Source organism: Epinephelus fuscoguttatus, linkage group LG4 (assembly GCF_011397635.1).
Source record: "Epinephelus fuscoguttatus linkage group LG4, E.fuscoguttatus.final_Chr_v1".
NCBI lineage: Eukaryota > Metazoa > Chordata > Actinopteri > Perciformes > Serranidae > Epinephelus > Epinephelus fuscoguttatus.
Window position 1 is genome coordinate 23,809,184 of NC_064755.1, and position 26,029 is coordinate 23,835,212.

The window sequence follows — 26,029 nt, forward strand, 5'->3', positions numbered from 1 at the left end:
ATGAAAAATGTTGGATAACTGTTTATTAATTTATGGGATTTTGGGGGTATATTTGAACCGAGCATTCTAAGACTGAAGGTCAGCCCTAAATGAAACAGAGCCTATGTTGATTTTTTTGTATCATTTGCCCTCTTCCTAAAGAGCGTACACACCCATGGCACACACCTGCAGGTATTATATCTAAATATGCCTGATTAGTTCCTCAGGACTGTGTAGGCGTGTAAAGACTGTGCTGACTCACTTCATTTAATTTTGCTGTCACCTGATCATCAGTACACTGAGTACAGTAATTTCCAGCCTGAGGAGAGGCCTAATGAGAACACCAGTAAGAGCATACAGTGTCACAGTGTTGCAAAGTGCTACCAGAATTGGATAGGCATATATTTGGACGCACAATACTGTCTTTGTCATTTTGCCAACTGATAGCTGACATTTGCACCTGAGAGTGTTGATCCATACACATTCCCACTGTGTGTGTATTTACGAGTGTGTTATTTTGGAGCAGCTTAGTCACATATTTGTGCACGAGCAGTGTTATTGCGTGAGATATCTCCAGTAAGTGTGTTTTTAACAAGAATTGTTTGGGTTGGCGCCGATACAGTTGCGTATGTGTAGACTAATCACTCAGCCAGGCGATCAGTGGGCATATCCTGGTATTGTCCTTCTGAGTGTGTTTGATGGTGTCAGTCTGCAGGCACTGAGCTTTGGACGGAGTGATACTCTGCCCTGTTTGACATAACCTGGCGAGGGGAGGGAGTCTTAAAGGGAAGCCAGTGGCAGCGGGGCGGGGGTGTGCTGTTTGCTATAAAACAGATTTCCAGGGTGGTTGAGCGTTTGACCAAACTTCTCAGTTTAGCCAGTGTTTGACGCAGACCATCACACTGCATCATTATGTCTTGACTGTGTGAGGTCTAAACGTGCAACATTTGGATTTACTGGTTTTGGATTGTGTTTGCCTTTTCTTTGCAACTCTGTGGAATAACTGGAGCCATGGAGGTAGGACTAAGTGGACTTTGGAGAGCTGAAGAAAGGGGCTTTTTAAACAGGCCACAGAATAATGTGATATTTAGATATAAGAGGATGATGATGATGTTGGTACTGATAATGATGATGATAATGGAGAGCATATTTATACACGTTTCAGGTGTGCATGAGGAGGTATTTGCGAGAAATTTGGCTGTTCCTGCATCTGACAGGTGAGTGTGACATCAGTCTTTGCACTCAAAAGTGACACTGTCTTATAGACTATTAATATTTAAACTGTTTCATATAAGATTTCCTGTTGTCGTACTTCTGCAGTCAGTTGCACATTAGTGTATTTTGTGTGTGTGCAGCTTGCGTGGCAGGTATGACAGGGAGATGCAGTCTGTTCGGACGACACCATGTTCACACGTTTGACGGGGCTTTGTATGAGTTTCCTGGAGACTGCAGCTACCTGCTGGCTGGAGACTGCAGCCATCGCTCCTTCACACTGCTGGGTGAGTCACACTCAGACAATTCAATAAAGAAACAAACAGATTTGAATTCCAATGGCGTGATGCTCATCCAGCGCAGCTCAGTTGCTCGTGCATCTCCACTGCCATGGGTCTGATTCTCACAGGGATGTGTGCACTGAAAGTGTTTGTACTTAAACTGGCATTCAAGGGCTTAGGTTTCGTTTCAGCATTAGGGGAGGGATACATATAAAACAGGAGGTCTGAGTGTCCTCCACCAGAAAACTTGATTACCCGCATTCTGTTGAACTTTTATGCCTTCTCTCCATCAATTTATGGTGTAAATGTAATTTATTTAAACATGTTCTAAATAATGAGGGCGACGTGTCCCCTCCAAAATCTATGCCTATGCTGACATTTGAAATAGCTTACTCATTCAACAGCCCTTTTAATTTTCAAAATCAGATTGTTTCTGTCAGTCAAAGATTTGAAAATAAATGTGTGTTCAATCTGCAGGTGATTTTGTCAATGGCAAAAGAACTGGAGTCACTCTGTTTCTGGGGGATGTCTTTGAGCTGCACCTGTCTGCAGACGGACGGCTCACACAAGGAGAAAAAAGGTTGATTAATTGAATATTTAAGTTATCGTGCACAAATTCTAAATTATGTGTACATTCATATTGACTTATTTGATGATGATAATGGAGAAGTGTGATGTGTCTCTCCTTTTCTGCAGACTCTCTGTTCCCTATGCTTCTCACGCTGTGTTTGTGGGCTCAGAGCTCGGCTTTTATAAGCTCTGGAGTGAGGAGTTTGGCTTCACTGTTACCATTGATAACGCAGCCAACATTGCCTTGACACTGACCAAACACCATGCCAACCGCACCTGCGGCCTCTGTGGCAACTTCAACTCTGTATCAGCTGATGAATATACTGCACAAGAGGGTAGGTCAGAAGTCTTTAATTGTGTGTGTATGGGATATGTGAATGTTGAAAGAGTGAAACAAGGGAGAGTTCATTATTACTGGAATCTAGGAAATGATTTGAGTCACTGGCTCTCGGCAACAGGAAGAGTAGCAGCCCGGTACAGGAAAAGATAACAAGGTAAAAGAAAGCAAGAGGAACAGTAATGGGAGGATGAGATTAGGTGGAATCTGTCAACTCGTTCATGTGTGTGTGTTTCTGCGTGTGTGTGTGTGTGTTTTTGTAGGATTCCTAACAGAGGACAGTTATGATTTTGCAAACTCATGGGCCGTGAAGGGTGCTGATCAGTCATGTCGACGTGTCTCAAGTCCCAGCACCTCCTGTAACAGCACGAAAGAGAGTTCAGCGGTAAGAGGACAATTCACGCGCATGTGCATGTGTTAGGACATCTGGAGGGATGTGATTGCATTAAACATGTTCTCAACCGATCTGAAAATGTACAGAAATTCCTCTCTATAATATAAAACCTTTTATTCAAAGAGGCAGCACAAATGAAGATAGACACACATTAAGGCACGACAGGATCTGGACCTTGGATGTAAAAGCATTTGGCATTCAGAGGGTATTATTTTTACTTTGCTAAAAACCTTTGACTGCAGCTTGCTTACACGTACTAACCCAGCATCTCTGTCTCTCTCTGCATACAGTATTTTATTCCGTCTAGTGTGTTATAATTTTGTCTCTTCCAGTGATAATGTGACAGGTACAGTGCAGTAATATATATAAAGATATCTGGTACTATAGTAGGATTTTGCCTTCCATTTTCTACAAGGTAAATTTTGACCTACTATCTAAATCTCGTGGGATGACCTGGTGGCTTAGGGGGTAAGGTGCGAACTATGGACCACACCGTCTTCACGTCTTCACCCCTCTGTTGCATGTCATTATACAACTCTCTCTGTCTCCCATCATTTCCTGTCATCTCTCTTCCGTCTAATAAAGCCACGAGATGCCCCAAAATCTCATAAATGTGTCAGACGTCTGACTTACTATCTCATAATTAGGGCCGTGCAAGCCAAACTTTTAACTTGTGTTCTCCAATTTTGATTTACCATTAGAAACTTTAACCCATTTTTCTCCTGGGCAATTGGGCTTTCATACGCAGTATATTTATGAGCTTCATTAATAGGGAGCCACCGGTAGCATACAGATCTGACAGGTGTGAGTACAGCTCACTAATGTGTATGATGTAGTCCTAGTGGGTGGGCTGGTATGAAAAAATCTGCCAGTTTTGGCGAGAACATTTTGTTCCACATGAACGCCCACGTGTGATGAGACCAGCTAAAGCTACATGTCAGTGTTAAACCACCGGATGTGATCAGCATCTCCTGCACCGACTGCAAATTTGATACATTTCTTGTGTCTCTGAAGGAACTAGGTGCTCTTTCATTGTGTAACTGGGTTTCCTGCAGTTTGAATACAAGTTTAAGAGTTTAAGATATGTGCGTTGATATATCTGAATATTTTATTTTATCATGACAGCTGGTACTTACTGACCTTTATCTCTCTATTTGCATAACTTATATTACGGTTTTCAAATATCAAAGTCCTATTCCCTCAGGATGACGAATGTCATATTTAGTACCGCTTATTTACGTGAACTGTTAAGACACAATCTTGAAACCCACTGGCTTTTGCTGATGATAGCCTCTGGGGGAAATGGTCAATATTTTGGGGGTTCCGATGTAGCCAGTGGCTATCCGAGCCATGACTTCCTCCTTCTTGCACAGGTCGTGTTTATAGTTAGATTAGCAACTTGAGACATGTCCAGGCAACATTTTGGCTGATCTGTATAAACAGATATCTGAATATGAAGTATCATCAGATGATAGCCAATGGGCTCCGAGATTGCTTTTCAGCCAGTGTTTACCTGCATGCAACCAAAGCCAGCTCAAACGTGATTGGTCAAGAATGCTCGTACTGCAAAGCAGACTACAAGCAGAAACCAGAATGCTTCTGTTTATAGAGATTAGACGAGACATTACAGCTTATGCATGACAAGACAGGAATATTAATGTTTTCAGTCACTTACAACTGGTGTCTTTTAAAACAAAAATATATGATTTAAATAACTGTTTTCTTTTGTCTGAAACGATGGAATCCCCCTTTATTTACCACATCGTTCCTTTGAGCTTAATTTTGCATGTATATGTGTTTGTGTAGATTTTGTCCGGCTGCAGCGTGTTGCAGACGTCAAGCGTGTTTCTGCACTGTGCCCACCTGGTCTCTCCCGAGGCCTTCCTGTTACTGTGTCAGGAGGAGGCGTGTCACTGTGACCAGAAGGACGGGGAGGACTGCTACTGTCCAATCCTGTTGGAGTACGCTCGCACGTGCCACGCCCATGGGCTACTCCTTCATGGCTGGCTGGAGGAGAGCCAGTGCTGTAAGTTTGTCAGCTAGTACAAAGGTAGTTGCAAAATATGTAGTCTAATTAATAAGCGTAATGTGTGTTTGTGTTCAGTCCCCAAGTGTCCCATCGGGATGCAGTACAGTGAATGCACCAAGTCCTGCTCTACAACCTGCCATAGTCTCAACATCCAGGAGGTCTGCAAGGAGGAGTGTGTGGATGGCTGTACATGCCCTGGTAACCCTCCCACTCACCATATCTCCCTCTTTCTCTCTGTTGCTGTGTTGCAGTTGTAACGTGGTGTGTGTTTATTTCTCAGTGGGTAAGGTTTTGGATGGTAATCGCTGCGTGGAGGTATCTCAGTGTTCCTGTGTGCACATGGGACGACATTTCCCTCCAGGATCCACCATCTCTCAAGACTGCAACACCTGGTGAGGGAGCAATAATGCAGGCAGGAACATGTATTAATAGACAGGAAGACTGCTATGTTAAAAGATATACAGCGCTTCCTTACTCAGGCAAAAGTGGCCCAGATCTGATTTTTCTCCACATTTATGACTCAGATTTTTTTTTTTTTTTTCATAACAGCGTGACCAACATGAATCACATGGAATCTCATCTTTTAATTTTTTGATATGGGCCATTTAATATGTGACACTAAATCAGATATTGGTCCGATTTTTTGCAGTGGAACCTCAATCTAAACAGTTTTACATCACTCTCTATCAACATTTGTCATAATTCTGCACTGGCGGGAGTCACTCGGCAAATACAAACATGCACAAACAGCAGTGATGGACAGATATAGTTTCAAGTAACCCTTGACGTCCTTGACCAGCCATTCACATTAGGATGGCACCACTCCAACTCCACATCCAAACACACTTCTGTACAGAAGTAGCAGCCACTGCTCCACAAAAAGCCATAATTAAAAATATGGCTGTCTTTCTCCTCATCCTCGTCCTCATTATCATCTGCTAACAAATCCATTGTCTTCCACTGCACATCAACTTATGAATGAAACTGTAAATGCTGGCATCTGTGGCCTCTATGTTTATTTTGGTGCACCAGGGTGCTGTGCGTGTGACGTCTTTGTTATTGTTCTTTTGCACACTCAAGTCAGTTCAGGATAAGTTCACACTGAAATCTGATCTTGGCCACATTTAAAGAATAATTTGAACAGCCAGACAAAAAATCAGATTGGAGCAATAAATGTGAATTGAGCACTAAGGCTTGCAGTGTAAACATAGCCTTTATTGTCTCTTTCCTACAGTGTGTGTCGTCACGGTTCCTGGGAATGCACCAATGAAGGCTGCCCTGGTGAGAGATGTACAGTAGTAGTCGGTGCACTGACTTATGTTTTCTACAGGTAAATTAAGGTTGTAAATTCCTTGTGTCATGTCTTTGTTTTCTGTGTGTAGGTGAGTGCCTGGTGGTGGGCCAGTCTCACTTCAAAACCTTTGACAACAAGTTCTTCACTTTCACCGGTCACTGTCAGTATCTGCTGGCACGAGACTGCGCCGAGAACGAGTTTTCTGTCATCATTGAAAATGTACAGGTAAAGGATGTTTTTGATTTTCTTTTCTGTCACTTTCATACCACTAGCTGCTTGACATTGACAGCATTTTGACTGTTGGTATTGTGTTTCAGTGTGCAGATGATCAGGATGCTGTGTGCACACGCTCAGTGACACTCACCCTGCCCTCTCTGGAGGATATGACTGTGAAGCTGAAGCATGGAGGAATCGTGTCTGTCAACAGCATGGACATCCAGACCCCAATGCATCATGGTATGCTGCCTTGGCAGAATAGTAAATAAGATCCACATTCAAGCCTCTGAGCATATTGTGCTGTATATGGTATTGTATTTATGATAACAATAACTTAAGTGGATCAGCAAGAGTACTGGTGAATCCACCTTTGTCTGCCTGATTTCTTGAGTTTGGTCAATTTTGTGTTACATTATTATCAGCACAATAATGTTAATTAGTGGGAGGACTGTGAAAAGTTTCAATTGTTTACATTGTTATATTGAATTCAAGTCATCTTCTGTGTGCAATTTTACAGGCCATCTGCATATCCAGAGATCTGTGCAGTCCTCTGTGCGTGTAAAGTTTGGAGATGATCTTCATTTGGACTGGGATGGTCGGGGCCGTGTGCTTTTAAAGGTAGAACACTTGTAAGGATATGAAAGACATTTTTTGGTAATGGAAAATATGTGAAAAGATTAGTAAACAACTCTTCTGAATTCTGTCCACCTCCCCAGCTGGGACCACGATGGGCAGGGCGGACTTGCGGTCTCTGTGGTAACTATAATGGTAACCAAGGCGATGACTTCTTGTCTGGATCTGGTCTGGTCGAGGCGGGTCCTCAGGCTTTCAGCCAATCGTGGAGGATCAATGGAGACTGTGAACCTGCCCGCAAACATGAGACTGATCCATGTGCCATTAACCCGAAAAGAGGTATACACACCCACATATAGATACACACATACGCACATCACTACCAGAAATAACCTCCACTCCCTCCTGCACCTTTCAGTGCGTTTTGCAGAAGAGGCATGCGCGGTGATGATGACAGACATGTTCAGTGCGTGCCACTATCTGGTGAACCCAGGGCCATTCCAGCGGTTCTGTCGTTATGATGTGTGTGCGTGTGTGGACGGGGAGGAGTGCCTCTGCTCTGCTCTGGCTGCCTATGCCGCTGCCTGCACTGCCAGAGGAGTGCTGCTCAGCTGGAGGTCTCCCTCACTCTGTGGTAACTGAACTCATTTATAGATGATCATTCTTGTGCACATATACCAGTAAACATACAAACAACTCATTCCATTTTTAGGCAGAGCAAATTCAAACATCATTAATAATCTGAGTTAGTCCTAACTTTAATTAGCTGAGGATCAGGACATCAGCTCCACTATAAATCTGTCAGTTTGTATATTTATATCGTCAAGACGACAACAACAATCAATACAAACAACACAGATCTAACATACAGCGTTCCCGCAGGTCCTTGAAATCCTTGAAAGTTTGTGAATCTGAGGGGGAAAATGAAGGCCTTAATTTTTTTGCAATTAAATAGAGATGGGTCATCGAAGTGCTCAAATTTATATATTTTGTTGAGGAATAGAAATTGAAGATCTTTTGATATTGTCTGCCATCACTGTAACAACACAATAGAGAAGTGTTAACACATCCAAGCCTCTATCTCTGGAAAGCCTGCTACTTTTCATTATAAAAAATTCTCAGTGTTATTAAAGAAACGAACCTTGATCCATGCCTCATACTATGCCATGTATAGTGCTCTAATTTGAGGGAATTGGGCCTGGAAGTCCCTTTAACAATCCTTAAATTTTCATGTTTAAGGTGTGGGAGCCCTGATCATAACGCTAGAGAAGGAAGACACACTATTTCTTCCAGATAAAAGCACATTTTATCTGAGAACACATCCCTAAGCCTAAACCTTTGATTTGATTTTATCAGAGTTGGAGTGCACTGGCGGCCAGGTGTACGAGGCCTGTGGGAGTGTGTGCGACCGGACGTGCCGTGCTCTGTCTGGCACTGAGGCAGGATGCAAGGGGGGGAGGGTGTGTGAGGAAGGCTGCTTCTGTCCTGCTGGAACGTACCTGAGCGACTCCGGAGAATGTGTGACAGCTGACCTGTGCACCTGTCTGCACGACGGACAGCTTTACCAGCCTAATGATGTCTACGCGGATCACAACAGCATCTGGTCAGTAACTTCGATGTGCATTTCCAGAGACGATATGCTAATGGTTATTGTGTTTCAGAGATACACTTCCACTTTTTATGTGTTTTTCTTGTGTGTGTAGCTACTGTGAGAACGGCTCCATGCGCTGCAGCTCTCCTGAAATGAGTACGTTACTGTCTGACCTCTTCTATGACGATGACCTGGCACCATCCAGAGGTACAGTTTTTAATGTCTTACAGGAATTCTATTGAATGTCCGTGCATTTTAGGAACTTATCACAAACTTCCTGGAACCTAACTACATGAACATACTGGTATTTGTTTTTAGAGCGCCGGTCAGCAGAGTGCCCTCCTCCACTGACCCGTACAGACTGTGATGCAGGAGAAAAAGGCCTTGAGTGTGCCAGAACCTGCCAGAATCTGGATCTCCCCTGTGTCAGCCTCGCCTGCATCCCTGGCTGCCTCTGTCCACCTGGCACAGTATGTTGTGTGTTGTAGATAAAGCACCCAAACAACTAAAATAGAACATGCTGATTGATAAGTGGATTGATTTCAGGTGCGTCACCGTAGAGACTGCATTGCACCCGAACAGTGTCCCTGTTACCATAACAACAGGCCATATGCATCAGGACAGACCATCTCTGTGGACTGCAACACCTGGTATAATGATTGTTTGCACACATTATTGTGAAGCGGAACACCTGCAAGGTCGCTTAACAGGCTTCCTCCTTTTCAGTGTTTGTGAGAATAGGAAGTGGCGCTGCACAGAGAAGCCATGCGATGGTGTGTGCCGCACCGTGGGGGAAGGACATTACATCACTTTTGATGGCCTCAAATATTCCTTCCCCGGCCTCTGCCAATATGTCCTGGTTCAGGTAAGGGGTTCACAAGTGAGCTGAACCTTAAAACTTTGTTTGTCTTCTTCGATTGTGCAGTAATACGGGAAGCTGTGTAGTGCAGCAAGGGAGGACTCGCACATAGAGAGGAAAACAGATTTAGACTACAGTCTAGATTTTAAATGCTTATATTTGATACATTACAAGGCTGTACAGACAGTGAAAAAATATGCAAAAGTGCAGAGGCTGCAAAAGTGCAAACATTTCAGTCTATATTGGACTTTCCTCAGTGCAAAATGAGGCATGCATGAGTCATCCTATATGTGGGTTACACCACAGGTGCACCCACTCACCTAGATTCATTCATTTAGGGCTTGAATAAACACACATTAAGCCCATTGCCAGCCCATCAAGTCATTGCAAACACATCAGAACGACACAACTCCATAGCAGAGACACAATCTCATATACATACTGACATATATACATAAAGATGTTACCTTATATTCTGGTCCAACTAAGAGACAGATCCAAAAAGAGCTCCAGGGTGGGTTGCACAGAATACTGGTGTCAAAACAGAAAAATGCAATGTATATTTCATCTCCCTACCCTTCTGTTATCTTTTTCTACTTTCACTATAAATAGGATATGTGTAACGGAGAAGAGGGTTCATTCAGAGTGCTGGTGGAGAGCGAGGCCTGTGGAATTGTGGGGCGTCGCTGTGCAAAAGCTATCACGATCTTCTACGAGGGAGGGTTGATTCTTATGCAACATGGAGAGGTAACACAATCTGTTGAATATGGTTTGTCATTGTAATGAAGGGACAAACAGCATGGTGCTTTTGTATAACATTTAAATATAAACCATTCAAGGATTTTAATTTGTCGCAGCAAACTTTATCACACGCAACCAAATGTCAGATATCTGACACATTTCCAGCTTCTGCTTAACTCGAGACAATCTGAGAATTGATTGACTCTTGCAGTCATACTTTTCAGACTTGACCTGTGAGTATTTGTATCCATGAATGCCATCTTTCTCTCTCATAGGTGAGGATGAAGAGGCCGGTGCTGCAGAGCTCACAGGTGGAGATTGTCCAGTCCGGTCAGTTTTACACAGTGCTGCTGGGGAAACACATTTCCCTCAGCTGGGACAAGGGAACTCGCCTCCTGGTTCACATCTCAGCCACATACAGGGTATGTATAATAACTATACTTGTGACTAAATGGACCTTGTTTGTGTTATTCATTTTATATTAAACATAATTTTTGTTGCATCCATTTTATTGTGTGTAGGGCCGGGTGTGCGGTCTGTGTGGTAACTTTGATGGGAACGTCAACAACGACTTGATCAGCAGTAACAACCAGCTGGAGGTGGACTCCTCACACTTTGGGAACTCCTGGAAGGTTGTTCCCAGCTGTGCTGATGTAACACAGGTAAAGTCTGGTCTTAGATTAAAGGGTTAGTTTGCTTAAATTCCAGAATAACAGCATTCCTCTCTAGCTTTGGTTTCATGGCAGTTAGGAACAGCTCTTGTAATGTGACTGACCTAGATGCGGCTGTATACAGTAAGGTTCCATATATGGTCCTGCTCTTGCACCCAGATCTACAGTATTTGGGACCATGGACTTTTATTGTTTGTGGAGGGAAATATAAGTATACCAGATGGGCTGTCAATAGGCGAGATGATAAAAAAAAATGAAGCAGGCTACATGTTTACTGTGATGGATTACCTTCCTAAGGCAAGTCTGTGCAATTCAGTTTTGTACCATACTGACATGACAAGAAAATCAATGGCTGCCTGAAAGGTTTGAAACCAACCTTAAGTGTAGGGTCTGCTTTTGAGAATGGTTTGCCACCATGTAAAGCATGCATATTTGGTAGTTAATGTCCTCAAAAATGCAAAAACACTAGTCTGATAGTTACTAACTATTGTCTTTATAGTGTAGGAAAGACACTCTTCAGTACATTAGAAAAGTTGTGGATATTGTCACAGTAAATGTGTGTGTTCCTGTGTGTATAGATACCTGCACCTTGCAGCGACAACATTGTCAAGCTGGTAACTGTGGAGCAGTCGTGCCGTTTGATCACTGGTCCTCTCTTTAGAGAATGCAACAGCCAGGTGAGTTTAATTACAGATGCACTAGATATCCCATGACGCCACATGCATTGTTTGGTTCATGTAGTTGGTCCTCTCTTCACCTTTCCCTGTGTGTATCTAGGTGGATGCAGAACCATACGTAGAGATGTGTGTGGAGGCAGCATGCTCTTGCCCATCGGTGGCCGACTGCGCGTGTTTCTGTGATGTCATTGCGGCCTACGCTCAGGCCTGTTCAGAGAGGGGCGTGTCCGTCAGCTGGAGATCCAATGATCTTTGTCGTGAGTGTTGCATTACTTCAGACATGTATCAGTTTGATTATGTAACTTTAAGGCTGAAATAAACTATGTTGTCAGGAAAATACATCATGTCGGCTCAACCAAGCTAAACCAGTTAAAAGTGTCGTTTAAGCTGTCCAAATCAAGTTGCCAGAAAAAAAAACTAATTACGGAAGACAAGTCATCTTCCATGCAGCTTTTCTCTTTTTTTTTTAGAGCACTTGTAGAAACCACCACTTTTCAATGCAGCTTTTGTTCTCCCACATGACACCTTTTGTGTTATCAACTGGAGTTAACACTTTTGTAGTTCCTCTATGTAAATGGGAAGTTACTATGTCTTCTGAGGGTTTTGTTCAAGCATCAGGTTTTTGTTTTACCATGCAGATAAGAATCTGCTGTATTTTCTGATATCAGATATGATGTTCTAAAAATCTATTCTTTATAGTATAGTTGAGAACTTGTTTTTCTGCATTTCTGGATGTTTAATTATACAGGTCACAGATTGTAATTATCTTGAAGAAAGGGGCCTATGTAGTTAGAATTATTTTTTGTCACACGATTAATGAAATAATCTGTAATTTAACCTTTGTTTTTTTTAGCTGTAAGCTGTGAGGAGCTGAACCCAAAGAACCCCAGCACAGGCGAGGAGTTATGCCAGTGGAGGTATAATATTTGTGGCCCTGCCTGTCCCGTCACCTGCCAGCACCCAGACCCCCTCCCCTGTTCGCTTGCATGTGTGGAAGGTTGCCATGCCAACTGCCCCCCAGGTGCCGATAATATACATTGGACATACATAACTAACAAATGCAAAATATTTGAGCATGTAAAATATTAAAACAGTATAGAAATAATTGGATATATATTCTTGTACAAATATGCAAATAGTGTCAGTGAGTTTAACTTCAGCTTTCCTTTTTTTTAGGCCAACTACTGGACGAGGTTGCCATGCGTTGTGTAGATCCCTCTCAGTGTCAGGTGTGTATCCATGAGGGTCACAGAATCTCCCACGGCAACAAGGTCATCCTGAACCACGATGACCCCGACCACTGCAAGATATGGTAATACTGCGTCAGAGCACTCAGCAACACGTCATCATATTTTGGATTTGGCCATTACTGCTTTGTAGTTTTATTCTTTGCACATTTTAAGATGCTTTCTTTTCTACTCCGAAGTCACTGTGACAACTACACACTGAGCTGTGAAGTATGTCCCTCCTCCGCCATATTCACCACTCCCACACCAACACCTGCCTACGCCACCTTCACCACCCTGCCCTTCACCACCTTGATGCCCGAGGGCACGTGTGACCGCGCCATGGATCTGGCGTTCCTACTGGATGGTTCGGAAGCCCTGAGCGAAGACGAATTTCAGGCAACCAAAGAGTTCATACTGGGTGTGGTTGAACGATTTCGCATGGGCTCAGCTCACACTCGGGCCACGGTGCTGCTTTACCACTCTGGAGTTAAAACATACGACCTGCAGGTAGATAAACATGTACATACTGTACATACATGTGTGACACAGAAAAGTTTGTGCTCTTGCATGAAGCATTCTGTGAAATAATTCTTTGTTGGTCAAGTTTAGTTCAGAAATAAGCTGCTTTGGTCTACGCCTGGTTGCTTTATCTTCTCATTTATGCCTGCAGGTTCAGAAGTGGCTGTTTAAGAAGACTGTGCGTGAGCTGCATTACACAGGAGGAGATGCAGCCTTCTTGGATGAGGCTGTCAAGTATCTGGTTATCAACATCTACGACAAGAACAAGCGTGAACATGCTGGCCGCGTTGCCATCATCTTGACTGCTAGTGCCAACCCTCGCCCCGTCCGTGGCATCGTCAAAATGCTCCGAAAAAAATCCATCACCACCCTCACAGTGGCGCTGGGTCCCGGGGTAAACATGGGGCAGATTAACGACATCACCAAGGCCAACCCAGAAAACAGGGCCTATGTGCTTAGCAGCACAGGTGAGCTGCCTGAGCGTCTGTTGGAGCTGACAGATTACCTCTGCACCTTGGGGTTGGAGCCTGAGGTGGCCAAACCTCCAGCGCCAAAGACCACTCGGCAGAGCACAACCACCACGACCCCGACTCCTCGTCTGGAGCCCAACCCCACACAACATCTCCCCAACACTCCTACATCCACATCCCCCTCTAGCCTGTCTCCCATCACCACATCGCCATTTCCCACCTCTCACGTCAAAGATGTGACATTCATCGTGGAAGGCTCCGATGCGGTCGGCGAGGCCAACTTCAACAAGTCGCTCGAATTCCTGGAGAAAGTTATCTCACAGCTGACAGAGGAGGAGGAGTTTATTCGTATCACTGTGATCCAGTACTCAGTAACGGTAACTGTGGAGATCCGTAGGTGGGAGCTGAGGCGGCAGAGGACCCTGCTGCTGCAACGACTGAGGGAGATACGTTGGAGAGGTGGAAGCAAGACAAACACAGGTGCAGCTATCAGTACGACTCTTCAAGAAATGACCACGGTCCAGCCATCACGCGGCCCCACCCCTCCTCAGCTGGTCTTCCTCGTGACAGAAAACCCACCTACTGACACAGTGACACGCCCGCCATCAACGAGCACTCACACACAAGTATATCCCATCGGTGTCGGACCCAAAATAAGCGAGACTGACTTGCTACCATTCAGCTCCCCTCAACGCCCCCTAATTGTTGATGATTACAGCGGTCTGACCACCCTGGTGCACCGTGTCATCAACATCACACGCACCTCAGTTAGGCCCCGCTCTCCTACGCTGCCACCTCTGGTCCTCCCAACACTCTCACCCACAGGTACAGAAGACATACTCTTTTTAATCATTCAGTCCACAAGGAGTCCTTAGCCTGTATTAATTTGTGAGCATTTCTTTGCACAGTGCCGTGTAAGAAGCCCATGGATGTGTTGTTCCTGCTGAAGGCTGGGGAGCAGTTTGAGGACATGAGGACGTTTGTCAAAGCTTTCATCAACACTGCTGACATAGGTAGGTGTGACCCAGCCCCTAAAGGCCCTGCTACATTTTAATGTAACATGCTCTGCATTTCGCTGATGTGCAGTATTTTCATTAGTTCTACCTGTTCTCAATCCGTCTTTCTGGGAAATATGTTCTATTTATATTTTAACAATTATCTGGAGCTGGGATTTTTGCCATTAGACCATTTTGCTATTAGTGAGATCATAAGTGGTTTAACAGCAGTTTGAATAATAACTCAGTGTTGTGTGGTCACCTAGTATTTTCTAGTCATTTATTCTGATAGCTGGAAACCAGTGAGGGACACAGAGTAGAGGAGACATGTAAACAAGAGCTAACGTGTTATTTTAGTGTGTGCATTTTCCAAAACTATAACATGGAATTAAAGCAAAACCTAACCTGAAAAATTACCATTTTTAAATTAGTTACACAGAATGTGTATGCAGCGTAGTCTCAATTATTCAGTTGTATGCTCAGTACTTCCTAAACATGTGCATTTCACGTTAAAATGTTTTAATTTAAAACACTTCTTTACAAATAGTCTCATACACGGACATGAGGGTGTGCATTTGAGCTACATCGTGTGAGACTTCGATTATACTGCAAAAGTTGTTGGAGAGATTGTAAACTGATGTTTTGCTGTTGTTAAATGGGGTCCTCATGACTTTTAAGGAAGCCGCATGGAAGTCAGCCACAGCCACTTACCTACAAAGAATATGTCAGGTCCTAAAAAGTCGACTGACCGGAAAGAACAAGGTCTAAGCCATCAACAGGTAGTCATCAGATAACCCGGTGGTATAATAAGCTGGCCAAAGGTGGAAATAGAGGCCACTGATATCAAGACAAGGAAGCTTCTCACAATGCATAGAGGGTTTCACCCCAAGTCCAGCACCCTGAGACTGTACGCTAAGTGTAGCAAGGGGGGCAGAGGACTGTTGAGCGTCAGAGCCACTGTGCAGGATGAAACAACCAAGATCCAGGAATACATCAGGAAGATGGCCCCCAAAGATGAGCTGCTAAGTGAACACCTCAGGCAGCAAAAACCAGAGAATGAACCATCATGGAAGGACAAGCCCCTGCATGACATGTACCTCCGACAGATTGAATAAGTGGCCGACATCAAGAAATCTTGCCAGTGGCTGGAAAAAGCTGGACTGAAAGACAGCACAGAAGCACTAATCATGGCAGCACAGGAACAGGCACTTAGTACAAGATCAATAGAAGCAGGGGTCTACCACAGGAGACAGTACCCCAGGGGCAGGCTGTGCAAAGACGCTCCTGTAGTACTAATGCTTATATGCTCATTCAAGTTTCAAGTAGCCAGACTGCAGATCTCCTTCCCCTGCATTTTATATTGGTTGTGACTGAACTTCTTGTTTGTGTGTGCAGGGCAGAATGGCACTCAGGTGAGCGTGGTTCAGTATGGAGACACCAACACAGCAGAGTTCACCTGGAAGAATGAACAGACCAAATCTAACCTCCTGAGCCTTATGGACAGCATCCCGAGCAGGACCACTGCTTCCTCCGCACTGGGTAGTAAAGACCTAAACTAATATTTGCGCACACATTAAAGCAGTCATGCTCACGGCTCCATCTGTCCGCAGGCTCTGCGCTGCGATATGCTGTGCAGATGGCCATCTCGCCACAGAGCGGTGGAAGAGTCGGTGTAGCCAAGGCGGTGGTGATGCTGGTGACTGACAAATCAGCTGACGATGTGAAAGAAGGAGCTAACGAGGCGCTGGCAGCAGGTAGTTGAGTCACCACTGATTGACATGATTAATAAGTGTTACCCCAGTGTCACTGATAAGAGTCTCTCTCCTCAGGTGTGTCAGTGTTCCCCATTGGGGTGGGACCAAGCTACGACAAGAGTGAGCTCGACGTGCTTGGTCGCCATGGCAAACAAGACAACACTCTGCACTTAAACAGCATGGATCAGTTACGGATGTTGTTGAGTCTGGACCACGGTTTCACAGAGAGGATCTGCAGAGGTGCTTACACACACACACACGCACACACACACACACACACACACACACACACACACACACACAGAGCTGTATTTTTCCAGGTAAAGATAATCAATGCCAAGAAATAAATCTGCTCCTAAGTATAGTTTTAATAATAATACATTATAATGATGGTGATAATGGAACATTATGGTTGTTTGCTTTGAATCTCAGCTGGTCCACCAGGGCTGTGTGTTGATGATAATGGAAATGAGAGAAAGGTGAGTAATGTTTGCTGACGCTGAACACATAATAGAGCAGTACAGCCACCTTTTACGGCCATCACAGCATTACTTGTGACGAATTGTCCGTTCATGTGCTTCAGCCCGGTGAGTCATGGCTCCTGGAGGATGGCTGTCACTCTCTCCTGTGCCACCCAAGTGGGGCGGTGACGGTGCAGAACCACAAAGTCAGCTGTGACAGACTGGAGCCACCGGCCTGCAGGAACAACATGCCACCTGTCAGAGTCCAGGAGGCCTGTAGCTGCCACTGGGAATGCCCTTGTATGTACATCAAAAGGATCAAATGGCTTCTGAAGTCTCGAGCATCACATTTAACCCGTCTATATTAAGTGCACATCACGTCCCACGTGGGCTGTTAACAACGAGCGCCGGAGGCTTGCACTCCAGTCTATTTATACTGACTTATACTTCCTCCTGTGCGGTTTGTGTTGACAGGCATGTGTATGGGAAGCTCTACCAATCATGTGGTGAGGTTTGACGGCTTGGCGCTCAGGCTGGATGGGGAGGGTTTGTGCTCCTACACACTTCTCACTGTCAGCAGAGGCATCAATGAAGGGTCAGAGGTCAAACTCCACACAGGGCCATGTCAAGACTCAGCGAATTACAACCAGATCTGCATGAAAGCCATGGAGGTGACCCATGGGCCGCATAAAGTGCTGCTGAAGGATGATATGACGGTAAGCTGTATGGGATGCATAGTGTGGCTTTGCCCTGAAATTCATCCTTATAATTGAGTCTGTGAAGGGTTGTTTTTTTTTTTACTTTAGAATAAGGATGAGACGTTATTTGGGTTTTTTATTTTTACTGTTCAATTAGGCTGGAAAAATATATTCTAAAAGATCAAAGTCTTGACTGTTAAACCTTGTAATTGGCCATCCTCTCAGTGATTTATTTTTTCTTAAGCTATTATGGAGTTGACAGAAATTTATATATTTATGATTTCACAGCGGTCGTAGTGAGTAGCCAATTTATTTTTCAAAGTGTTATGTTTGTGCACATCAAAATACTCATTTTTAAACCATAATTTTATTTAGTTTTGAAAAAGAAAAAAGAAAGCTTACCAGCACTTGAGCAGCATTCCTGCCATTGTGGAAACCAGGAAATGAGACAGGAGTCTTTGTGATAAAGCAAATTTCCTTAATGCCTGATTAAATTATGTTTTTGTAGAAATCCGACCGAGTCGACAAGAATCTGGGACACATTTTTAAAGGGCCAACATTTTCACACACACACACACACACACACAAAAAAAAATAAACAAAGATGATTATTGCAGTACATTTTCACAACAATGTTATCAGTACATACTGTTAGTTTTAGATTTTAATTGTTTGAAGTTGTTTCTGGGACAGGAGTGTGTTCAGTCACAAGGCAAGTTAAGAAGTAAAAAAAAAGAAATTGAAATATTTTATAAATCATATTTATTTCATATAAATAAATAATATTTCACTCCAGAAATGGAATTAGTGTGTTGATCATTTGTAATTTCAAGGTTCTTTTTGTTGGACATGATTTGATAGTTCTCAAGAATGGATGTGCTGACTGTGTTTGTTCGAGCAGGCAGTGATTGATCGGGAGGAACTTGCACTGCCGTGGCGGTTTGCTGGCCTGGAGCTAATACGTTACGGAGGAGTGATGCTGCAGCTGAAGTCAGACCACGGCTACGTCCTGACTTTCACTCCTCAGAGCAATGAGTTTACCATCACTCTGCTCAGCTCCACCACCACAGGCCACACTGCTGGACTCTGCGGTAACATTAATAAAGACCCATTTATTCAAACGTGTTAAATAAGTCAGCCTTGTTTGTCTTTCTTTATTTGCTTCCAGGGCAACATTAACACTGTCTCCCTCCTCCAATCTGTCTCCTTGTATCTTTCTTCCAGGTGCCTGTGGGGAGGAGAAGTCAAACGTCCTATCTTTACGTAATGGCAACTCCACCGATGACCAGCCAGCCTTCATCTCGGACTGGACTGTGGCTGTAGATGATGGCGTGTGTCTGCCAAAGCGGAGGGCAGTGTGTATGTTAGGAGCTTCGATGGGATGCCAGGCCCTACGCTCTGAGGTGTTTGAACCGTGCCACGCGCACATCCCTGTCCAGGTGTTCCTCTCCAAGTGTGAGGAGCAGACATGTGAGGAGTCAGATGTGTGCGAGCTTATTTCTGCTTACGCACGCCTCTGTAGACAGAGAGGCGTGTGTGTGGACTGGAGGAGCCCCCACCTCTGCCGTAAGTCGGTTTTTGATTTACGTATGTGTTTCAATTCAAACAGTCCGAGCCTAACCCTAAACTTTAGCCTGATCTGTGTGCTACAGCATTACAGTGCCCCCGCTCCATGGAGTATGATGCATGTCGGACAGGGTGTGTAGACGACTGTGATAGCATACAGGCGTTGCCAGGCGACTGGTCGGTTGCCAGGGGTAACGAATCGTCCTGTATGGACACACCTACTGAGGGCTGTTTCTGTACTGGAGGGACGGTTCTGCAGCACGGACAGTGTGTATCACCAGAGGCGTGCAGGCAGTGTGTCGACCATCATGGACACACGTACACGGTGAGACACGTGAGAAGAAAAATATGACTGAATGTGTGAGGGAGTGATGCAAAACCTACATCAACTTCTTAATTACAGAAACACATGCTGATAGAATTGGATGGGGCAACCAAAGTACTCACCATTAAAGTGTGCTGTGAGCTCCCTCTAGTGCTTATGTCCAATACAGCCAATAAAGATGAACATGCTTTGATTTGTTTGTACAGTACATGCAGAGTTGGGTACCAGATGAGAACCCATGTTTAATTTGCATGTGTTTGGACCACCAACACATCAACTGCACTGCCCGGCCCTGCAATGATGTCAAAGGCAAGCACTTCTTCTGTCACTGCTACCATGACAGTAGTGTCTGTATAAACCAAAAAAATATTACAAGTGTTGCATTGTGGGTTTGCATCTAACACGTAATCATCTTTGTGCGTACACAGCTCCAGTGTGTGGACCTTGTGAGGTCCTGAGAGAGAGGAGAGGGTCTAAGTGCTGCCCAGAGTATGAGTGTGGTATGTAAAAGACACTATGCTGCATTATTACGCTTCTATTTACAGATCCAATGTTGCAGTGGCCTCATTAAATGTGAGCAAGAAGAACAGACCTGTCAGTGTTCAATATAATATGCGTGTGAAACTAGGTCTGATTAGCACCTAGAAGAGATATTAGAAGGTTGGTGCTGAATGCCAGAATACATTGCTCACACATCAGAGCTATCGACAAATGAATACACCTCAGCCACCTTTATTAAACATGTTTCATTGCTCTATGTATATATGGCATCTCAGAGTGTGTATTGCACCCAGCTGCAACAGATTGTCTCTGTGACTTTTCAGTGTGTGATCTGGTGACTTGTGACCTGCCTGAAGTGCCCCGCTGTGAGGACGGTCAGGCCGCAGTTCTGAAAAACCCCGGGGAATGTCAACCTATACACGAGTGTGGTATGCCTCTAACATATTCCCTGTGATGTTCTGGCTCAGCTTTTCTCTGGCGCTCACACAGAGACATGAAACAGAGCACACATCCATGTGATCTCTTTCACATGTCTCTCTTCATCTCTCTTCCCCCCTTGCAGTCTGCAAAAAGGAAGAGTGCGCTGTTCAAGCTCCCCCCGATTGTCCCGCACACCGCCGACTGTCAGTGAAAAAAACAAAGTGCTGCGACGTGTTTGAATGTGTGTGCAACTGCCAGAACTCCACCCACACCTGCCCTGCCGGGTTCATCACATCCTCTTCCACCAACGACTGTGGCTGCACAGAAACTAATTGCCTGCCAGACAAGGTGAGCGCATGTTTGGATGCAACTTTGAATGCATCACTCTTAATGTCTGTGCTGTTACTGTTTAAACTATCCTTGTTTTATCATCCCATGTCTCTGCAGGTGTGTGTGGTTGGTGGCGTGGTTCACCCAGTGGGGAGTGAATGGGAGCAAGGATGTGAGAAGTGCAGATGCACCCAACTCCAGGACAAAGGCACACCACTGCACATTGCACAGTGTACCCCGCCTGTGTGTGATCGAACCTGCCCTCAGGTGAGACACACGCACGCACACACACCAGACATTCACATTTACATTATGCTTCTATAACCATTAATCTTTATTTATTTCTTATATATTTCAGGGCTCCACATACACTCCATCAGCAGGAGAGTGCTGTGGGAAGTGCACACCAACCAGCTGCGTGGAGTCAGAGGGAAAGATGCGAGGAGACACAATATTTGGGCAAAGCCTCAGACGTGTATGTGTGCAGAGAAATCATACATGCCTAAATAATACAGGCAACCAGTTCTTTGTAATTATTGTTTTCTTGATATTGTCAACAGCACTCATTGTAGGGTATGGTGTAGAATTTAATATGCAGCTTAATTAATTTTTAAATAACAATCACTCCTCCCTGGCAATATATTTCTGTCTGTATGTACAGAAAAAAGACAAGTGTATATTTCCAGTGGAGCCTTTTCTCTTCTCTTGTATTGGATTTTAATGTAATCTCTGTGTCTGTTTATAGGTGGGAGAGGTATGGCAGTCCCCACATGATAAATGTGTTTTACATCAGTGTATGAAAGTGAGAGACGAGGTGTTCATCTCTGCAACGAATGTCAGCTGCTCTGCTATGGACACTCCATCCTGCCCACTGGGAACCGAGTTACGCTGCGACACCCAGGATTGCTGCCCTCGCTGCCACTGTGGTAAACTTACATTCATATGCAATTACACCCATTATGAGGCATTATGAGTGAGGAGACCACCCTTTTAACTACCAGGCATGATTTCAAATGCCTGAAACATTAAGCTTTCACTCCACTAAGTTCAGTCATATCATACACTCAGTTCACTGAGTTGCAGTAGCAGTATCCGTCCAGCAGATGGCTCTCTAACATTGGTGCCATACCAGAGCTCCTTATCCTCACCTGACCTTACAAAGCCAGGGGTTAAAAGATGAAATAGATTTTTTTTTTTTTTTTTTGCTTTGACTTATCATTATGATGTGAATGTTGATTGCACATTGTAATGGCTACAGAATAATGACACAGTCTGTGTTTAGATTGGTCTTCTGTAAGTCTCGCTTTCACTGTACAGCTCTGTCTGCCACGGGGTACGATCTCGTGTGACAATGAAGGCTCCATTTACAGGACAACGGAAGTGCGTCAACCATTTCTCAACCAAAACAGGAAGAGGATACCGCTTTTGTATTCTTTTGTAGCCATCCTCAGGTACCAAAGAGTATTAATGTGAGGTCTTTGCGGTCACTACTCCCAGTAGCAGAAATGGCGTGCAATGGAACAATAGAGTAACTGTGGAAAACAAAATGTCCTGTGTTGTTGGTAACTGCAAGGTTCTGAGGAAAACCGAAAGCAATCAGATTGTCTTTGGAACAGCAGTGCCAACAATGATACCAGTTGTAAATGTTAGAGGGGTTTTAATGTTCTGTTTAATTAATGTCAGTTAAATTATTTGTGCTTTTCTCTCCACAGCTCCTATGAATGCCTGTGTCCTCAACAACACTGTGATAGGAGTAAGTCATGCAGACACGTAGCACTCTCCTCACATATTGGAACATTTTGAATGGTTCTTTCAGTGCTCCATCTGTTTATGTGTGATTGTACAGGCAGGGGAGAGACTGATGGTGGACGTGTGTACACACTGTGAGTGCATGGTGGAGGACGGTGCCGTGAAGAAATACAAACTGTCCTGCAAGAGAATCAGCTGTGCCACTTGCCCCATGGTAACCGTCATCGAGTCATTATTTTTTATTATGATCATTATCATTTGTCATCATTATCATCATCATGACTAACCAGTGAATTCAAGCCCCCATCATTTTCGTCAAAGATTTTCTAATCCACTTCCACATTCCCTCCGTGTTTGTCATTAAATTGCGCCCACAACGTTTTCTGCAATTCACTCCATTCACAGGGGTGATTAGTGAATTATTTATTTGCACCAAAGGGTCCAGGCAAATGTATGTCTTTGTAGTAAATGTCCCTCTGATGTCTTTGTTTATGAACTAACATGTAATACTAACCACCACAATATTTTCAGGGGTACACTCTGCAGAAGGAAGAAGATGCTTGCTGTGGTCGATGTGTTGCCACTGCGTGCTTCATGCAAAGGCCAGATGGAAAACTGATCAGTGTGCCGGTAGGTGCTCAGCAGAGAAGACAATGCATGCTCATGCAGACTCATTCTCTGTTGCAATGAAACCTTATAATGATGATGAGGATGTTGATGTTTTTATATTTTTAATACAAAATTTTCTAGATGGCACTGTACTTTACTATACTATACTGTACTATACTATACTATGTTATGCTATGCTAGGCTATGCTATATTATACCATACTGTTCTATGTAAAGATATACTATACTACACAACACAACACTATACTGTACTATATTATACTACACTAAACTATACTAGATGATACGATACAATGTGATACTATACTATACAACACTACACTACATTAGGCTATGCTATGCTGTGCTACGCTATGCTACACTATACTATAAGTTGCTATGCTATGCTGTACTATACTAACTATACCATACTGTACTATACTATACTATACTACTCGCCACGACACGATACTATACTATACTGTACCATACTATACTATACGACTCGCCACGACACAATACAATACTATGCTATAGTAGATTACACTACAGTACACTATACTATACTATGCTATGCTATGCTATGCTATGCTATACAGTACTATACTATACTATAGTATACTATGCTATACTATACAATACAATACAATACTATACTACACTATACTATACTATACGATACTATACTATACTATAGTATACTATGCTATACTATACAATACAATACTATACTACACGATGCTATGCTATGCTATACTATATTATAGTTGACTACACTAGACTACACTACACTATACTATACTGTATTATGCTATGCTATGCTATACAGTACTATACTATACTATACTATAGTATACTATGCTATACTATACAATACAATACTATACTATACTACACTATGCTATGCTATACTATACTATACTATACTATATTATAGTTGACTACACTACACTATACTATACTATACTATACAATACAATACTATACTACACTATGCTATGCTATACTATACTATACTATACTATATTATAGTTGACTACACTACACTACACTATACTATACTATATTATGCTATACTATGGTATACTATACTATACTATGATATGCTATGCTATACAGTATTACACTATACTAGACTATAGTATACTATGCTATACTATACAATACAATACTATACTACACTATGCTACTATACTATGCCATGCTATATAATACAATATAATACTGTACTGTACTATGCTATGCTATGCTATGCTATACGATACTATACTATACTATACTATGCTATGCTATACTACATTATACCATACTAGACTATTCTACACTATGTTATGCTGTACAATACAATACAATACAATACTGTATACTATACTATAACATAATATAATATAATATAATATAATATAATTCTTGCTATGTCATACTGTACTTGTTACTTAGAAAAGTGGAGTATTGTTGCCAAAATTTAGAAAGATAGACATGCTTTAATGTTAGAAATCTAATATTTTGACATATAAATACTGCATGTACATGTGTGCCTCTCACCCTCCAGGTGAACACTACTAGCGAAGATGGTTGCAGCCTGTATAGTTGTGGTGTAAACGGTAAAGGGGATCTTGTCCTGCAAACCAAAGTGACTACCTGCCCTCCTTTTGACCGCCAAACTTGCCTTGATCAGGGGGTACGACAGCCACAACATGTGCTCTCTATACATCTCCCAGTATTCCTGTTCCTGACCCTCTGTATCTGCCTCAAATTTGTAATAAATGTTTATGTTGTTTGTTTCAGGGGAAAGTCAGCAAGATTGGAACAACCTGCTGTGAGATGTGTAAGTAGAGCTGTGCCCTCTGCGAGACTGGCACACTATTTTGAAAAATTTGGACACTGTGATTTTAATAAGAGTGTGTGCATGTGTGAAGGTACTGAGCCAGAGTGTCGGAGGACAGCAGGAACGCTTAACTACATCAAAGTGGATGATTGCCAATCAGAGCAGCAGATAGAATTGCACTATTGTGAGGTAAGAGAGTACACACACACACACACACACACACACACACACACACACACACAATGATTAATATTTTTCCCCCTAGGATTAGCCTGCAAAGTTCAATGAAATCATGGTGTAACACTGTCCCCCACTGTCTGTCTGTCTGTCTGTCTGTCTGTCTATCAGGGCAAATGTCGCAGTAAGTCCATGTATTCCCTGGAGAGGGCTGCTGTGGAGCAGGAGTGTGTGTGCTGTGCTGCTGTGGAGACAGAGCCTCTCAGCGTTCCCATCCTGTGTGCCAATGGCACTCGGAGCCACCAGACTGTCCTGTCTGTCACTGCATGTGACTGTCTGTCCAAACACTGCACCTAGAGACAGAAAGAAAGAGTTTATAAATGCAGACAGTATATGTGTATCCATGCAAAATGTACTCACAAATAACAACACAAACAAAACAATAAAACAAACCTGCCAGTTGTAAGCACTACTTTTTTTTGACTGTTTTGCTGTAATTTGAATTTTCCTTTTAAAATGTGTAAGTTTGTTGAGACTGATGTTTGTTGTTTAGATGTTTGAATAATTTAAAAGTGATTAAAAAGTTTTCTGATTTTGTTTTACATCAGGTTTTTGAGATTGGCTATGTAATTAAAACAAATAAATGTCAATAGTAGAGTCAGTTTATCACATTTTAAGAGCATAAACCTTATAATAAACTAATGAAAGCTGCTTTTCTCTATTTCAAATGATTGTAATGTCATGCTTGTTCTGGCTGCTAAGAGAACTGAATACATACATGTCAATTAATAAATAAAATAATGTTCGCTACACTGTGTATGGTCGTAAGTTTCTTTTTGCACCAATATATTTTTGCGTCATCTGAGGCGCGTGCCTGCAGAGGGTAGGCGAGGTTCATGTCCACGTCTGGTCACCTGTAAGCTCTTTCTTCCCTCCCTGGCTTACACACACACACACACACACACCCACACACA

General features: G+C 43.2%; 1 protein-coding gene across 1 annotated transcript; it reads left to right on the forward strand.

Moving 5' to 3' along the window:
* The first annotated feature begins 833 nt into the window (after window positions 1–833).
* vwf (von Willebrand factor) lies at window positions 834–25,865 on the forward strand. The gene is made up of 53 exons (XM_049574260.1): window positions 834–996; window positions 1,145–1,196; window positions 1,335–1,478; window positions 1,950–2,052; window positions 2,169–2,377; window positions 2,643–2,764; window positions 4,580–4,799; window positions 4,878–5,000; window positions 5,083–5,194; window positions 6,037–6,083; window positions 6,185–6,321; window positions 6,414–6,552; window positions 6,830–6,930; window positions 7,029–7,224; window positions 7,304–7,519; window positions 8,242–8,488; window positions 8,589–8,683; window positions 8,795–8,946; window positions 9,023–9,126; window positions 9,203–9,341; window positions 9,948–10,082; window positions 10,352–10,498; window positions 10,598–10,738; window positions 11,326–11,424; window positions 11,525–11,681; window positions 12,278–12,445; window positions 12,601–12,736; window positions 12,851–13,160; window positions 13,324–14,467; window positions 14,551–14,655; window positions 16,033–16,176; window positions 16,248–16,391; window positions 16,467–16,631; window positions 16,824–16,870; window positions 16,975–17,152; window positions 17,327–17,568; window positions 18,452–18,641; window positions 18,775–19,116; window positions 19,203–19,441; window positions 19,648–19,750; window positions 19,870–19,941; window positions 20,266–20,370; window positions 20,505–20,710; window positions 20,810–20,959; window positions 21,051–21,167; window positions 21,438–21,618; window positions 22,405–22,445; window positions 22,539–22,655; window positions 22,973–23,071; window positions 24,603–24,731; window positions 24,839–24,878; window positions 24,970–25,067; window positions 25,227–25,865. The coding sequence occupies exons 1-53, from the start codon at window positions 991–993 to the stop codon at window positions 25,410–25,412; spliced, it is 8,541 nt and encodes a 2,846-aa protein (XP_049430217.1). The 5' UTR covers window positions 834–990; the 3' UTR covers window positions 25,413–25,865.
* Window positions 25,866–26,029: the final 164 nt, after the last annotated feature.